The 14,056-nt window shown below is 34.4% G+C and overlaps 1 protein-coding gene across 1 annotated transcript in view; it reads left to right on the top strand.

Annotated features, from left to right (window-relative positions):
* Positions 1–14,056, top strand: part of EAF2 (ELL associated factor 2) — a 49,960-nt gene that overhangs the window by 5,047 nt on the left and 30,857 nt on the right. Inside the window, exons 2-4 of the mRNA XM_026494578.4 lie at positions 2,808–2,902; positions 9,741–9,877; positions 12,806–12,951. Coding sequence (XP_026350363.2) covers positions 2,808–2,902; positions 9,741–9,877; positions 12,806–12,951 — 378 coding nt within the window. The remainder of the gene's footprint in view (positions 1–2,807; positions 2,903–9,740; positions 9,878–12,805; positions 12,952–14,056) is intronic.

The raw sequence follows: 14,056 nt of genomic DNA, 5'->3' as shown, positions 1-14,056 counted from the left end.
AAAAATTACAGTCCAAAAGGGCATGTACAGGAAGAGGTAAATAATGCCACGTCATTTATGTTAGGTTTTGATGAATGGTATGGTAAATGCTACAGAAGGGGTGGGGGGGGAGAGAGATTTTGGAGAGTAGGGAAAGGGCTCCACCCAGCAACTACTTTAGGGAAGAGGAGACTTTGAAATAGGATTCACATTCTAAGAGCAAAAACAGAAAAGCAGATGAGCAAGCTGTAGGTACTTTGATAGTTTAGCTTTTCGTTGATCGAAAACTACTTTGTCCTCAGCAATAATAAAAGATGGCTCTGAAAGATATTATGGAAAAAGACATAGTGATTAAATGTGAGTGATGAAGAAGATTGAGGAATATTTACAGGAATACTTACACTGGTGAGCAGAACCTTGAAGGATAGTTAAAATTAGAATGTTGTGGACACTTTAAGATGAATAAAGACTTTTATTTTGGGTACCCCCATAGGCCATGATGATAAATTACTTATATTAAAACATTTTAAGTGGTAATTACTTCATTTATTCTGTATACATCCTTATAAAATGAAATTTTCACTTTAGGGTTTCAAATGATATTTACTAGCTCAGATTGAAATTATCTTCTTTCTCCACCAATGTTGATATCAATAAGACTAATATCAGGCACCTGGGTGGCTCAGTTGGTTAAGTGTCTGCCTTTGGCTTGGGTCATGATCCCGGGGTCCTGGGATGGAGCCCCATGTGGGGCTCTCCGCTCAGTGGGAAATCTGCTTCACTCTCTCTCCCCGTTCCTCCCCCTCCAGCTTGTGCTCTCTCTCTCTCTAGTAAGTAAATAAAATCTTAAATAAAACTGATATCAGAGGTTGTTGGTCAACCACTTATCTTTTGTCTACTAAATTTGGTGGTTCCTTATTCTAGCTTTAACAAATATTAATTCCATGATCTTGGGCAAAGGGCTTAATTTCTTCCACCATCATTTGCCTTATCTGTAAGATAGGGATATACACTACTTTACAGAATTTTTGTGAAGCTTTGAGATAAAAGTAATTAGGAAAAATTTTAAAATAATTGTATAAGTAATTATATAAGCAATAGCTGTTATTATTATTTTATTTTGTATCTTTGTTTATTCTCTTGGATTTTCCTGTCTTCTGCTTTCTACTTTCTCTTTATTTCTGTGATACTCAAGGCTCAGTTCTGATTTGTTTCCTTCAATATTGTAGTCTTTTAATTAATTGATATTAATTAACACTTATTTCTCTAGAACTTCTTTCAAGCATCAAAAACTTAACACCTAAATTATTTTTTATCTTTCTCATTACTTTACTGCTACTAACAAACTCCCCAATTTATTTTCAGTCTTTATCCTCATGTTACTACCTAAAGATACACTGTAAATCAAATTCTTTCACATTTTTCATATTGCTTATGTTATTTTTTATCTGTTTCTTAAAATCTAGAAATAAGCATCAAGGTTTTAAGAGATATTGCATGTATTCTGTTTTGAATTAAAGCAGCATGAAGAATAAATTGTATTATAGAGAATACTTCTGTGAATTGTTTATATTCATATGTGCTTAAGGAACTTAAGAATGGATTTCATTTCCTTTCTTAGGGTTGTTATAAGAATTAAATATGAAATGTTAAGCATGATGCCTGGCAGGAAGTAAGTGCTCCATAAATGTTAGCCATTATAATTATGACTGGGAAGCAGGGCCAGCTTTTGTTTATTGACAGCAAATGATTTGATGAGCACTGGAAGATTCTCTTTTCCCAAGATCTACCTATTATAGTCCCCTAAATTCTAATAAATGTTCAGTACTTTGGATTTAAACTTTTTGTCTTTGGCTTCCCTATTAATATAAAGATCAGTCTCTTGGGGTAGGGGTAATTGGGAGAGGCCTTTCAGGGATTGATAATGTTCTATCTCTTGATCTGGTTGGTGATTACATATGTGTCACTTTGTGAAAATTCATCAAAGCTTATTCATGTTCTAGTTTGCATGTATGCTATATTTTAATAAAGAGTTAACCTTGGAAAAATATGTATTACCCGAGGAATTCTATATCAGAGTTATTGGTCATTGATATGATTTGATGTGAATTATTTTTAAGTGGCTTTCATATCTTAGAGGTTTTTAAACTTGTTCAGCATGTGAAATATCTGGGCACTCTAAATTCCTTCTGGGTAATATATTTTAATAACATTTGAATTATGATTTAACTCAAAATGAAAGCCTATTTTAAGTTCTTCCGAAGTTGCAGATTTGGTTAAATTTACGTATCCTTTAATGGTAGGATTCATGAAAAACTCAAACTGCTAAACTCAATGATTGCTTTTTCTTAAGCTTTTCCATAAATATGTATTTACCATGTATTCATTAATTATGTATTCTGCTAGGACAGCTGGCAAGTGATAGTAGACACCCAAGGTGGTTTAAGAAAAATTACGGGAGAAAAAGACTGAAAATTGAAAACATTCTACTGATACCAGTTTTTAGCAAATTGTGAAAACATTGACATTATGTATTTTTTAGCAGTAGAACATCTTAGTCTAGTTTATCTTAACCTAAACAGGATTCGGAGGGAGCATGGTTTGAGGAATACTATTTTAGAGTTTAGTTGTTTCTTTTTTTCTCGGAATTATACATACAGAAATAAACGGATTGGATTTTATATGTAATATGAAGACTCTTCTAAACCATTTTAATTACTGGATGTTGCAAAATGATTTATCACGCTGAAACATGCTCATATTTTTGATATCCAGGTACCCAGCTATTGTTCCATTTTATAAAAATCCATATCTGTCTCTATTTTTAGATGACTTCAAACCTGCTTCTATTGACACTTCCTGTGAAGGAGAGCTTGAAGTTGGCAAAGGTGAACAGGTGACAATAACTCTGCCAAATATAGAAGTGAGTATTTGTATATATTTAGACTGAAAGTATCCTTTTGCAGGATTTCTGCTAAATTTAAATGAAACTAATTACACAATTCATGTAGTGATAAAGTAGTTAACAAATATACCAAAGCAAAAAAAATTTATTTTAAGCTATTTTAGGTAAAACAATCTGAAAATACTTTTTTTATAATATTTTTAAATTATATTATGTTAGTCACCATACAGTACATCCCTGGTTTCTGATGTAAAGTTCAATGATTCATTAGTTGCGTATAACACCCAGTGCACCATGCAATATGTGCCCTCCTTACTACCCATCACCAGCCTATCCCATTCCCCCACCCCCCTCCCCTCTGAAGCCCTCAGCTTGTTTCTCAGAGTCCATAGTCTCTCATGCTTCATTCCCCCTTCTGATTACCCCCCTTTCTTTTTAAAAAATACTTTGATCTATTTAATAAGTTTCAAGAACTATCATTTCAAATTATTTGAAACACTTGGAGGTCTAAACATATACTTATTAAATGATTATTATGAGCCAAATTTTGTACTCTGAACTAGGAACGATAGCATATTCCTAGCCTTCTAGTCCTAATCTGTTATAGCAGAAAGACACACAGATGTCTAATGCTATACGTTAGAACATGTACAAAATTCGGTGCAAGCACATAAGTGGAATCAAATACTCTACCTGGAATATTACTCAGCCATCAGAAAGAATGGTTACCCAACATTTGCATCAGCATGGATGGGACTGGAGGAGATTATGCTCAGTGAAATAAGTCAAGCAGAGAAAGACAATTGTCATATGGTTTCACTCATTTGTGGAACATAAGGAATAGCAGGGAGATCATTAGGAGAAGGAAGGGCAAAATGAAGGGGGAAAGGAAGGGAAAAATGAAGGGGCTTAAACAGAGGGGAAAATGAACCACGAGAGACCATGGACTCTGGGAAACAAACTGAGGGTTTTAGAGGGGAAGGGGATGGGGGGATGGGCTAGCCCAGTGAAGGGTATTAAGGAGGGCACATATTGCATGGAACACTGGGTGTTATACGCAAGCAATGAATCATGGAACACTACATCAAAAACTAATGAAGTACTGTATGGTGACTAACATACCAGAATTAAAAAAAAACAAAAAACAAAAAAAACTCTGCCTGGTAGAATCTTGAAAGGCTTCACATGGCAGATGCTATTTGCGCTGAGCCTTGAAGGACAAGTAGAATTTCATCAGGCAGAAAGGGAGTAGACTATTCTAGGCAGAAGGAACAGTATGTAAATGGCTCTAATAAAGAAAGAACAAGAAGTTCGTGGAATAAATGAATTAATGTAGTGAATAAATGACAGAATTATAAAAAATGGTTGATAGCAGTAGAGTCTGGAAAGGTAGATTGGAATCAAACTGTGAAAAATATATTATCGTCTAATGTAGAATTTCGACTTTATTCCATAGGTATTAGAGTACCATTAGAGGTTTTTAAGCAGAGTAGTAACATGATTAGATTTGTGCTTTTAGAGTGATTTTAGCAATAGTTTAGGGAATGGATTAGAAAAGAAAGAGGCTAGGTCGGGGAGGATTTAACCAAAGTTTTGTCCATTTAAAAAATTTCCAGAATTTTCCAAGTAACACTGTCAAATACTATTTACATAAATAGACAAATTATTTGTTGCTCTAGGTTTCTCAGTTTTTGAGTTCGAAATTTCTTTGTAATCAATTTGTTTCTTTTTTTTTCTTTTATACTGACTTGGTCTATTCTCAAAGAACACAAAGACTGTAACTTTATATTTTAACATATAGAGAAAGCACTGGACTGAGATTACTTTTCTTTGTTTTCTTTAATTTCTTAACAGAAGTGATTTTGTGCCAGTTCATCAACATTCTCTTGTATGCATTTATGAGATGATTTGTTGTGATTAGAGGTAGAGCAAGCAAGCTCTCTATCCTCTAGTCCTCTAGTCTTCTTATTTTTTATCAGTCAACACTATTTATTGAGACCCCACTGTTATGTCAGACTATATCAGTTGCTGCCTCTGAAACTTTTCCTAAGGTTAATTAAATTTGTGGGGGAGGCTTCTCATTTGCTCCCTTACAAACTGAAGGAAATGAACAACCAATTCCGTGAGACATGTGGATGAATAAACTTTTGTATTACTCTATTATGAAAAGCTGGCATCTCTAAAATAGTTTGGAAATTTAGTACCCATATGTCTAAGGCTTTTTAGCTTTATGATGTTTATTAAAGAAAAACCTAAACCATCTCCTTAATTCTAAAAGTTATTGAAAAGCCTTAAATTGATAACAGGTACCACTAGCCTGGTCTCAGATTATAGGATTATTGATCAGTGATGATTGGTTTGCAAAAAAACTGTAGCTGGGTTCTTCTTTGCCATGTAGAATATTCTTCTCTCAAATTAATAATCCTTCCATCCTCATTCCTTGCACTGCTTTTTCTCTTACAAACAGATGGGGATTCTTACATTTATTAATAAAACTTTCTCATTCATGCATATCCTTCTTTAAGCAAGAGTCCCATCCACCATGTGTTTAGTATGATCTCAACTGAAATATCTCTTTAGGGAATGACAAGTATAGAAGGAAGTTTACAAGCCTTCAAATTGTAAATTTCTAAAACAGCAAAGAAATAATTTGGGAAGAAGTAACCCCCCCAAAAGTCCACCAGATATATATCCAAAAAAATATGTCTCAATATTTGTATGTGTATATATGTGCATGAGGAAGAGAAACAGATGGGCAGATGGGCCATATATACATGTACGTTTGTGTGGTAGCTCCTGTGCTAGGCAGCTGTTGGGAATACAGCAGAAGACTAGACATAGCCAGTGCCCTGAAAAATATTACCATTTAATGAGGAAGACAGGAAATAACTGATTAAAATATAGAAATGTAAGGACTGTCACAGAGGTATACACAGAATATTACAAAAGTGCAGAAGAGAACTCAGCAGAGAAAGAAAAGATGCCAGGCTATGCTGTCTTGAAGAAGAGTTGAAGTTACCCAGGTAAAGGAAAGAGGGAAGACATTTTAGGCAGAGAAAAGAAAAAAACATGGGCTAAGATAAGGCAACAAAAAAGTCTGTTACATTTGAAGAACTACATATAAGCCACTGTGGCTAAATCAGATGGAGTCTACTAGGGACATAGTGGGAGATGGAAAGATATTTAGGAATCAGATAAAAAGGGCTTAATGTGTAATGCAAAAGAATTTAAACTTTATCCAATAACCCTTTTAGACAGCTGAAATGAAAGAGAATAGTTAAAATTACCACATGTAGAAAGCAAATATTTTTTTCTGCTGGCCATACAGTCCTAGAACAATTGTAAGTAAGAATAGAAATTACATTCTCAAATACATTTTGTGTGTTTTCTTCCCTGAAGTGAAGAACTTCTTTAAACAAGTAGGAGGTTTACATTTCTTCAGAGTTCTTAATTTTGTGGAAATGTAATGATTGTTAGTTTGATAGTTAATTTGTTAGTTTGATATTTAATTCTCTATTTTCTTTATGAATTTGCTTTCATCATCTGAGTAAGAAAATGACTAGAAGCTAGAAGTCATCCTATAAAATAGAACTTTTATTATACTATACTTTTAAGAGTACCTTCAGTTTCTGGCAGTTCCTTCATAGGGTAGATTTTCTAATTTTCATTCCTCTGGATTTTCTTTGCTAGTACCAAGTAGAAGAACCTAATAAAAGTGAAGACAATTAAGCTGGTTAATATTGGGCATTTACAAATCTCTCTTCCTTACAAATAATTCCTATAATTGACTATTATAAAATTTCAAAATGTTAAATTTTGAAGGGAAAAGACTTAATTAACTATAATGATTTGTCATTGGTGTTGTCCAAGTTTGGTATTCTTTAGTGCTGTCTCTCTCTTTTGAGGAGTACTTTTGTGGGACTCAATGAAAAGTCCACTGGAAACTTCCAACTAAACTTCCTGTTACGCAGGAAATGCATCTCTAATGGTTGCTTATGCCTTTAGCCCCCAAACACTGGACTTGTGAAAGTTCTGTATGTCAGATGCGCTACTATGCCCCTTTAAACCACCCTCTTGGGCAACATGCCTTCCAGGATGAACCTGGTTTGATTCTGTCCACTGAGTATTTAACTCGAATGAGAGAAGAATCCACCACATTCTTGGGACCTCAGCTTATTTTAGGACTGGTTCTATTTGAACATCCTATTACGGTTATATTTTTTAATGAATTGTATCTTTTATCTGTATATCTTTTAATTCTGTTTTTGTGATTTTAAGCTTAACTACTACCTTGTCTAATATTAATATTGCCACCCTTGCTTTCTTTTGATTTGCATGTTCATGAAATCTCAGTGTCTGTTTCTTTTATTTAGCTGATATTTTGTTTTAAGTATATCTTTTGTTAACAGAATATTGTTTCATTTTTTAACTTTTTTTTAGATTTTTTTTATTTTTAAGATTTTATATTTTTTAGATTTTATTTATTGTTTTTTAGAGAGAGAGCATGTGAGCAGAGGTAGGGGCAGAAGGAGAGGGAGAGAGAGAACCCCAAACAAGACTCCACACTGAGCATGGAGCCTGATGTGGGGCTCAATCTCACAATCCTGAGATCATGACCCTGAGATCATGACCTGAGCCAAAATCAAGAGTCGGGCACTCAACCGACTGAGTGACCCAGGTGCCCCATTCTGTTTTATTTTTAAACCCAGTTAGACATGTTCTGTTTTTATTAAGAGAATTCTAACCACATTTAGTTTAAAGCTGATGTACTTGATTTTTATATCTATCATCTTTAGTATATTTATTAGTTATTTTAATTTTTCTCTCATTTGTGTTTTATTAGTTTCATTAACCATCTCTTCTTTCCTTTCTTTTCCCCCCCCTCCTATTTGGGAATACAATTGTACTTTTCTCTTCCATTACTGATTAATTTCCTTTCCTGGTATTCATAATCAGACATGATCAGATTTCCCTGTCAGCAGATGGGGGGAAAAACTGGAAGGAGAGTAGGGAGGAAGATAATAGTAACCTAGGTGAGATGATTATTGGATTCTGAATTTGGGCAATAGCAGTAAATATAGAGATGATTAGATGTATTCAGTAGGTTTTTTTTCTTTTTGAGGATTGAATGAGTTTAATGTTGTACATACAGAATACTTGGAACAGTGTCTAGTACTCTGTAGATGTTCACATACGTTTATACAAGGCAGTCTTTTTAAAAGGTAATTCCAGGGGCACCTGGGTGGCTCAGTTGGTTGACCATCAGACTCTTGATTTTGGCTCAGGTCATGATCTCAGGATCCTGAGATCCAGTTCCAGTCTGGGTTCCATGCTGGGTGTGGAGCCTGCTTAGGATTCTCTCTCTTCTTCTCCCTCTGCCCCTCCCCCTGCTTGCAAGTGCTCTCGATGCAATAAATTAATTAAGTAAGTAAGTAAATAAATAAATAAATAAATGGTCCTTCTCCTTAGAGGCCTCCAAATGCTTCTCATGACTCGCAGAAAAAATCTCAAACCCTCCCCACGGCCAGCAAGACACTGCAGGATCTAACAGTCATCCATCTGCCCAAGGTCATCTCCCTTTCCCACAGCCCTTCCCTCTCACTTCACCTTTCTGGCCTCAGATCCTTTGCACTTGCTGTTCCCTTTTCCTGGAGCCCTCTACCCTCAGTTCTATGGTGGCCGAGTTCTTATCTTTCAGGCTGCCTCTGATTTAAATTTCACTTCCTCACAATAGTTATTTAGAGGCAAAGATAGTTCATATGCTTAGGAGTTTCCTCATACTTTAATACCCCTTTCTTGGAGTATGGAATAAGGAGGTAGGCAGTAATTGAAGTTTAAAATAGGAATGGTGCTCAATTTAATAAAGAAAAAACTTTACTTTTTAAAAACTTGTTCAAAATGTGGAAGGCAGGTATAGAGACTATGAAAACCTTATTTAACTTGTTACTTAGAATCAAAATGTTCATATTGTTCATATTCAACATCCATTTAGTATCTGTGAAGGGTTTTGTACTTTAGGTGGTAGGAGCAAGAAAAGAAATTATGATCCAGGCCTTTATTCTTCAGGAACTCAAAGTACAATAATGTATTGTAATTTTAAGATCTATTCTAAGTAGAAATACAAATATCTTTAAGAAGAATATTGCACAAATCTCTTATCAACTGTAATTTGAGTCCTTGGATTGCTATTTAGAGGTATCTTACTCATTTCTTCCTCTATTCCTTATATTTGCTGTAAACCGAGAGTTTTATCTAAAGGCTTGATGAGAGTTAGATTCCGTGTGTGTGTGTGTGTGTGTGTGTGTGTGTGTGTGTGTGTTTAGGCAAGAATACTCTATAGGTGATGCTGCTCACTTTCTTTTATATCATATCATGAAGGTTATATCTGGTTTTCCCACTTTTAATAATGCTAAAATTAGTGAGGTTTAGCATAACAGGTGATCTATATAGGGAAGTGCCACTTTAAGAAAATACCAGATTTTAAAAAAACTAAACTTATGAAGGAAGAAGAGGGTGGGTAGGAAATATGATTTAGGGCATCTGTTCCCTTATCTGTAAAATGTATTGGTTGCATTAAAATTGAATCCCAATTGCCTGTTGTAGACCAATGAAACAAATCTTTAATGACTCAGGGCAAGTACTTCCTCTATTCCCTTTCCTCAATGGTAGCAGGTTTGAGACCTTAGCTTTGCTTCATCTGTCTTTTTTACTATGAATCCTTGTTGTCTGAGTAATAAACTTAGGAAGTTAGGTTACTTGAGGTATAATATAGATTGAGAAACACAGAAGATCTCAAAGAGCCTCCCAACTGAATTTCCGTGATAATTCAAGTAATGATAATTAACTTTTTAAACAGGGTTCAACTCCACCAGTAACTGTTTTCAAAGGTTCAAAGAAACCTTACTTAAAGGAATGCATTTTAATTATTAACCATGACACTGGAGAATGCCGACTAGAAAAACTCAGCAGCAACATCACTGTAAAAAAAACAAGGTATGTGGTTAATGAAATAGATTACTTTATCAACAAATAAATTGCTAAGGAAATGTCAGTGAAAGAAATTATTGGATTAAGTCACATTATTATACAAGGATTATTTCTGCATGGTACAAAGATGTTTTAATTTTTTTCCAAGTTTACATTTGGTAGACATCCTTAACACTTCTTCCTATGATATATAAAAGCTTTTTTGTTTCTAAATGTTTTCTATATGTGTAGGTTTACCTTTTATTCTATTGTAGATGCTTTCATAGAATTGGACTGAAAAGAGCCATTATACACTCTCCAAAATAATTTCATCTTCATTAGTGAAAATTTATTGAGCACCTAGAATATGTAAGGTACTAGAAAAAGGAAAGTTTCTTATACAAATACTAACCTCAAAATGTCTGCATTTTAATTGGTTTAACAGATCATTCCATTTAAAAAGTCAGTAAGAATATAGCCATCTCAACATCTCAAATTCTTGTTTGCAAATTGGTGGTGCATTTATCATGTAATATAAGGGACCTATACTAAAAACCATAAAAATAGCATAGACAAAAATTGTTCTATGACTTAAAGGAAGGGAGAAGTTAGCATGTATTGGAGCATTTAGGGAGTCCCTACTGATGTCTTGAGAGGTTAAGAATTTGAAGGGATACATGCACCCTGATGTTTATAGCAGTGTTATCAATAAATAGCCAAAATATGGAAACAGCCCAAATGTCCACCAACTGATGAATGGATAAAGAAGATGTGGTATATGTATACATATAATGGAATGTTACCCAGCCATAAAAAAGAATGAAATCTTGCCATTTGCAACGACATGGATGGAGCCAGAGAGTGTTATGCTAAGTGAAATAAGTCAGTCAGAGAGCGACAAATAACATGATTTCACTCATATGTGGAATTTAAGAAACAAAACAAATAAACATATGGGGAAAAAAGAGAGAGAGAGGCAAACCAAGAAACATACTCTTAACTATAGAGAACAATCTGATGGTTACCAGACGGGAGGTGGGTGGAGGGATGAGTAAAATGGGTGGTGGGTATTTACTCCAAAGATACAGACGTAGTGAAGAGAAGGGCCATATGCATCCCAGTGTTCATAGCAGCATTGTCCACAATAGCTAAATCATGGAAGGAGCCGAGATGCCCTTCAACAGAAGACTGGATTAAGAAGTTGTGGTCCATATATACTATGGAATATACTCAGCTATCAAAAAGAACAAGTTCTCAACATTTGCTGCAACATGGACAGCACTGGAGGAGATAATGCTAAGTGAAATAAGTCAAGCAGAGAAAGACAATTATCATATGATTTCTCTCATCTATGGAACATAAGAACTAGGAAGATCAGTAGGAGAAGAAAAGGAAAAAGAAAGGGGGGTAATCAGAAGAGGGAATGAAGCATGAGAGACTATGGACTCTGAGAAACAAGCTGAGGGCTTCAGAGGGGAGGGGCTGGGGGAGTGGTATAGGCTGGTGATGGGTAGTAAGGAGGGCACGTATTGCATGGTGCACTGGGTGTTATACGCAACTAATGAATCATCGAACTTTACATCAGAAACCAGGGATGTACTGTATGGTGACTAACATAATGTAATAAAAAAACATTAAAAAATAATAAAATAAATAGGTGGTGGGGATTAAGGAGGGCACTTGTGATGAGCACTGGGTGTTGTATATAGTGGTGAATCACTAAACTCTACACCTGAAATTAATATTATACTGTACATTAACTACCTAGAATTTAAATAAAAAAATTTTTAAAAAGATTTAGAGATTTTTTTCCCCCAAACATACTTTATGGTAAGAATTATTATGGGTGCTTGTTAAATATGAGTTCCCAAGTCCAACTTCAGATCAGAGAAGGGACCTGGGAAACTCTATTTTTATTATCCCCTCTCTGCCCTGGTATTTTTATTAGTAGGAAAGTTTGGAAAATATTTAATTGATCAGAGAGAAAATGAAGTTTTAGACAAAGTTTGAGGGCAGGAATATATCTGTCTTATTTGGAGCCAGTGAGTAAGACCTGTTTGAAAAGAGCAGTGCCCATGTATAAGTAGATTGACATGCTTATATTTTTTTGAAACATTAATCCACCAAACAAGTTGAGTAAAATGAAACAATGTGGGAAACAGAAAAATGCATAAACCATAATTTTTGGAAGTAGTAATGAAGAGAACAGTGAGGTTCTAAATACTCTGTGAAGGTAGAACTGACACAATTTGGTGACTGGACATGGAAGATACAGCATAAATGTATTATATACTCTTAAAAGTATTCAAAAGAAAGTATATGGGGGCACCTGGGTGGCTCAGTCGTTAAGCGTCTGCCTTTGGCTCAGGGCGTGATCCCAGCGTTCTGGGATCGAGCCCCACATCAGGCTCCTCCGCTGGGAGCCTGCTTCTTCCTCTCCCACTCTCCCTGCTTGTGTTCCCTCTCTTGCTAGCTGTCTCTCTCTCTGTCAAATAAATAAATAAAATCTTTAAAAAAAAATAAAGGAAAGTATATGAATCTCCTTTAGTAACATGTCTTAAAGTTAGGAATGAAAAATGTGAAAGTGATTTGATTTAAACAGAAATGATAATTTTAGAATTTAGGAGATATGCTGTATTTGTTATACACTTATGTATAATTTCCATTTATTTGTAATTTGTGTATGTTTCATGTCTTCAATTTTAAGCAGTAGTCTTGTTTTTATTCACATTTGTATCCCCCATCTGTGTGTATATCATGCATATAGTAGGGCTCAATAAGTATTTGTTAAATAAATATTTGTTAAATATTGAACTAAATTAATGTTTTAATCTTTGAATATCATTTTAAGGATCCCTAGGGAGAAGAATAAGTGGTCAATTTTAGTAACATTGTAAGTTACGGTTGTTAAATTTCTATCATCCCTGTTTTGACCTTTGATATTCTTAATTGCAGAGTTGAAGGAAGTAGTAGAATTCAGTATCGTATAGAGCAACAGCAGCAACAAATGCGGAATTCAGCTAGGACTCCCAATCTTGTGAAACATTCTCCAACTGAAGACAAAATGTCTCCAGCATCTCCAATGGATGATATTGAAAGAGGTAAAATCTAAGTGTGTATAATGTCTCTTGTAAGAAATTATTAAGAAATGTTAGGTAAAATTTTTCATTTTAATTAACAAGGGGACTAACTTTGAACTGTTATTGAGAGCATAATATTTTTTGTAATTGTGGATTTTTCTGGGGGAAGAGTGTGGTTTATGATTTAGAGTATTTTGTCAGTAAGACTATAGAATAGAATTTATATCTTTTATTATTATTCAGGGGGAAAAGTGGCTATTTAGATGTTTGTAAGTAGAGTTTTCTTCTTTTTGACAGTTGTAATGATTGATTGATTTTTGACAGTTGTGAAAATTTAAATTGAATTCCTCACAGCATCTTTCTGTCAAAGTTCTTTATGTACGCCAGACTGTAGGTATCTAAGATGTCACCAAACCAATAATGAAATGAGGAGATGTAATAAGATGTAATAAGTTCTGAATTGCTTGCTTACTTCCCAGCAGGAAAGTGTTTCTAGGGAGGTATAGTCCTTTTGAAAGTTAGGAAACTTAAATCTCCATTTTTTTTTTCTAGCTTTAGGTTGGTAGAAGTAAAACTCTGGTCACCTGATCACAAAGTATATTTGCTTCTACACTCTTCCTTCATAATTTGCATGTAGCTCTCCAATTCCATTTCCGCCCTTCTAGGCCCATTATGGTATTACTTCCCCAACATATTAGTGAGCGAAGAATAGGTAAGCTCAAAACCTTTGTTGCTTGAATTTCATTTGTTTTATTTTAATTTATTACCATATCTTCTTCCAAAATGGGTTTTAATAATGATTATACATCTATATAACAAATCCTGTAATAGAAAATCAAGATATTGAAAGGGAAGAGGATTTGCTAATTATTTAAAATTATTTAAATATTTACTGATTATTAAAGCATTACATTTAGATCTGAGCTTCCTAGCCACTGAGACAAAAATGAAGACCTAAGTAGCATATTTTGTATTGTCTAAGGGACAGGTTCCAAAGAATCAGACTCTTCCTTGCTATTAAGTCTAAAAGGAATTAATCATATGGAACCTGTTTTAGGGAGTATTAAACTGTATAGTATCTCCAACAATAATTTTACAGTACAAGAAGAAATCCCTCTTTGTTTTT

The sequence above is a fragment of the Ursus arctos genome, unplaced genomic scaffold, assembly GCF_023065955.2.
Source record: "Ursus arctos isolate Adak ecotype North America unplaced genomic scaffold, UrsArc2.0 scaffold_4, whole genome shotgun sequence".
Lineage (NCBI taxonomy): Eukaryota > Metazoa > Chordata > Mammalia > Carnivora > Ursidae > Ursus > Ursus arctos.
The sequence above is the reverse complement of the archived record's forward strand: the minus strand, read 5'-3'. Positions and strand labels throughout refer to the sequence as shown.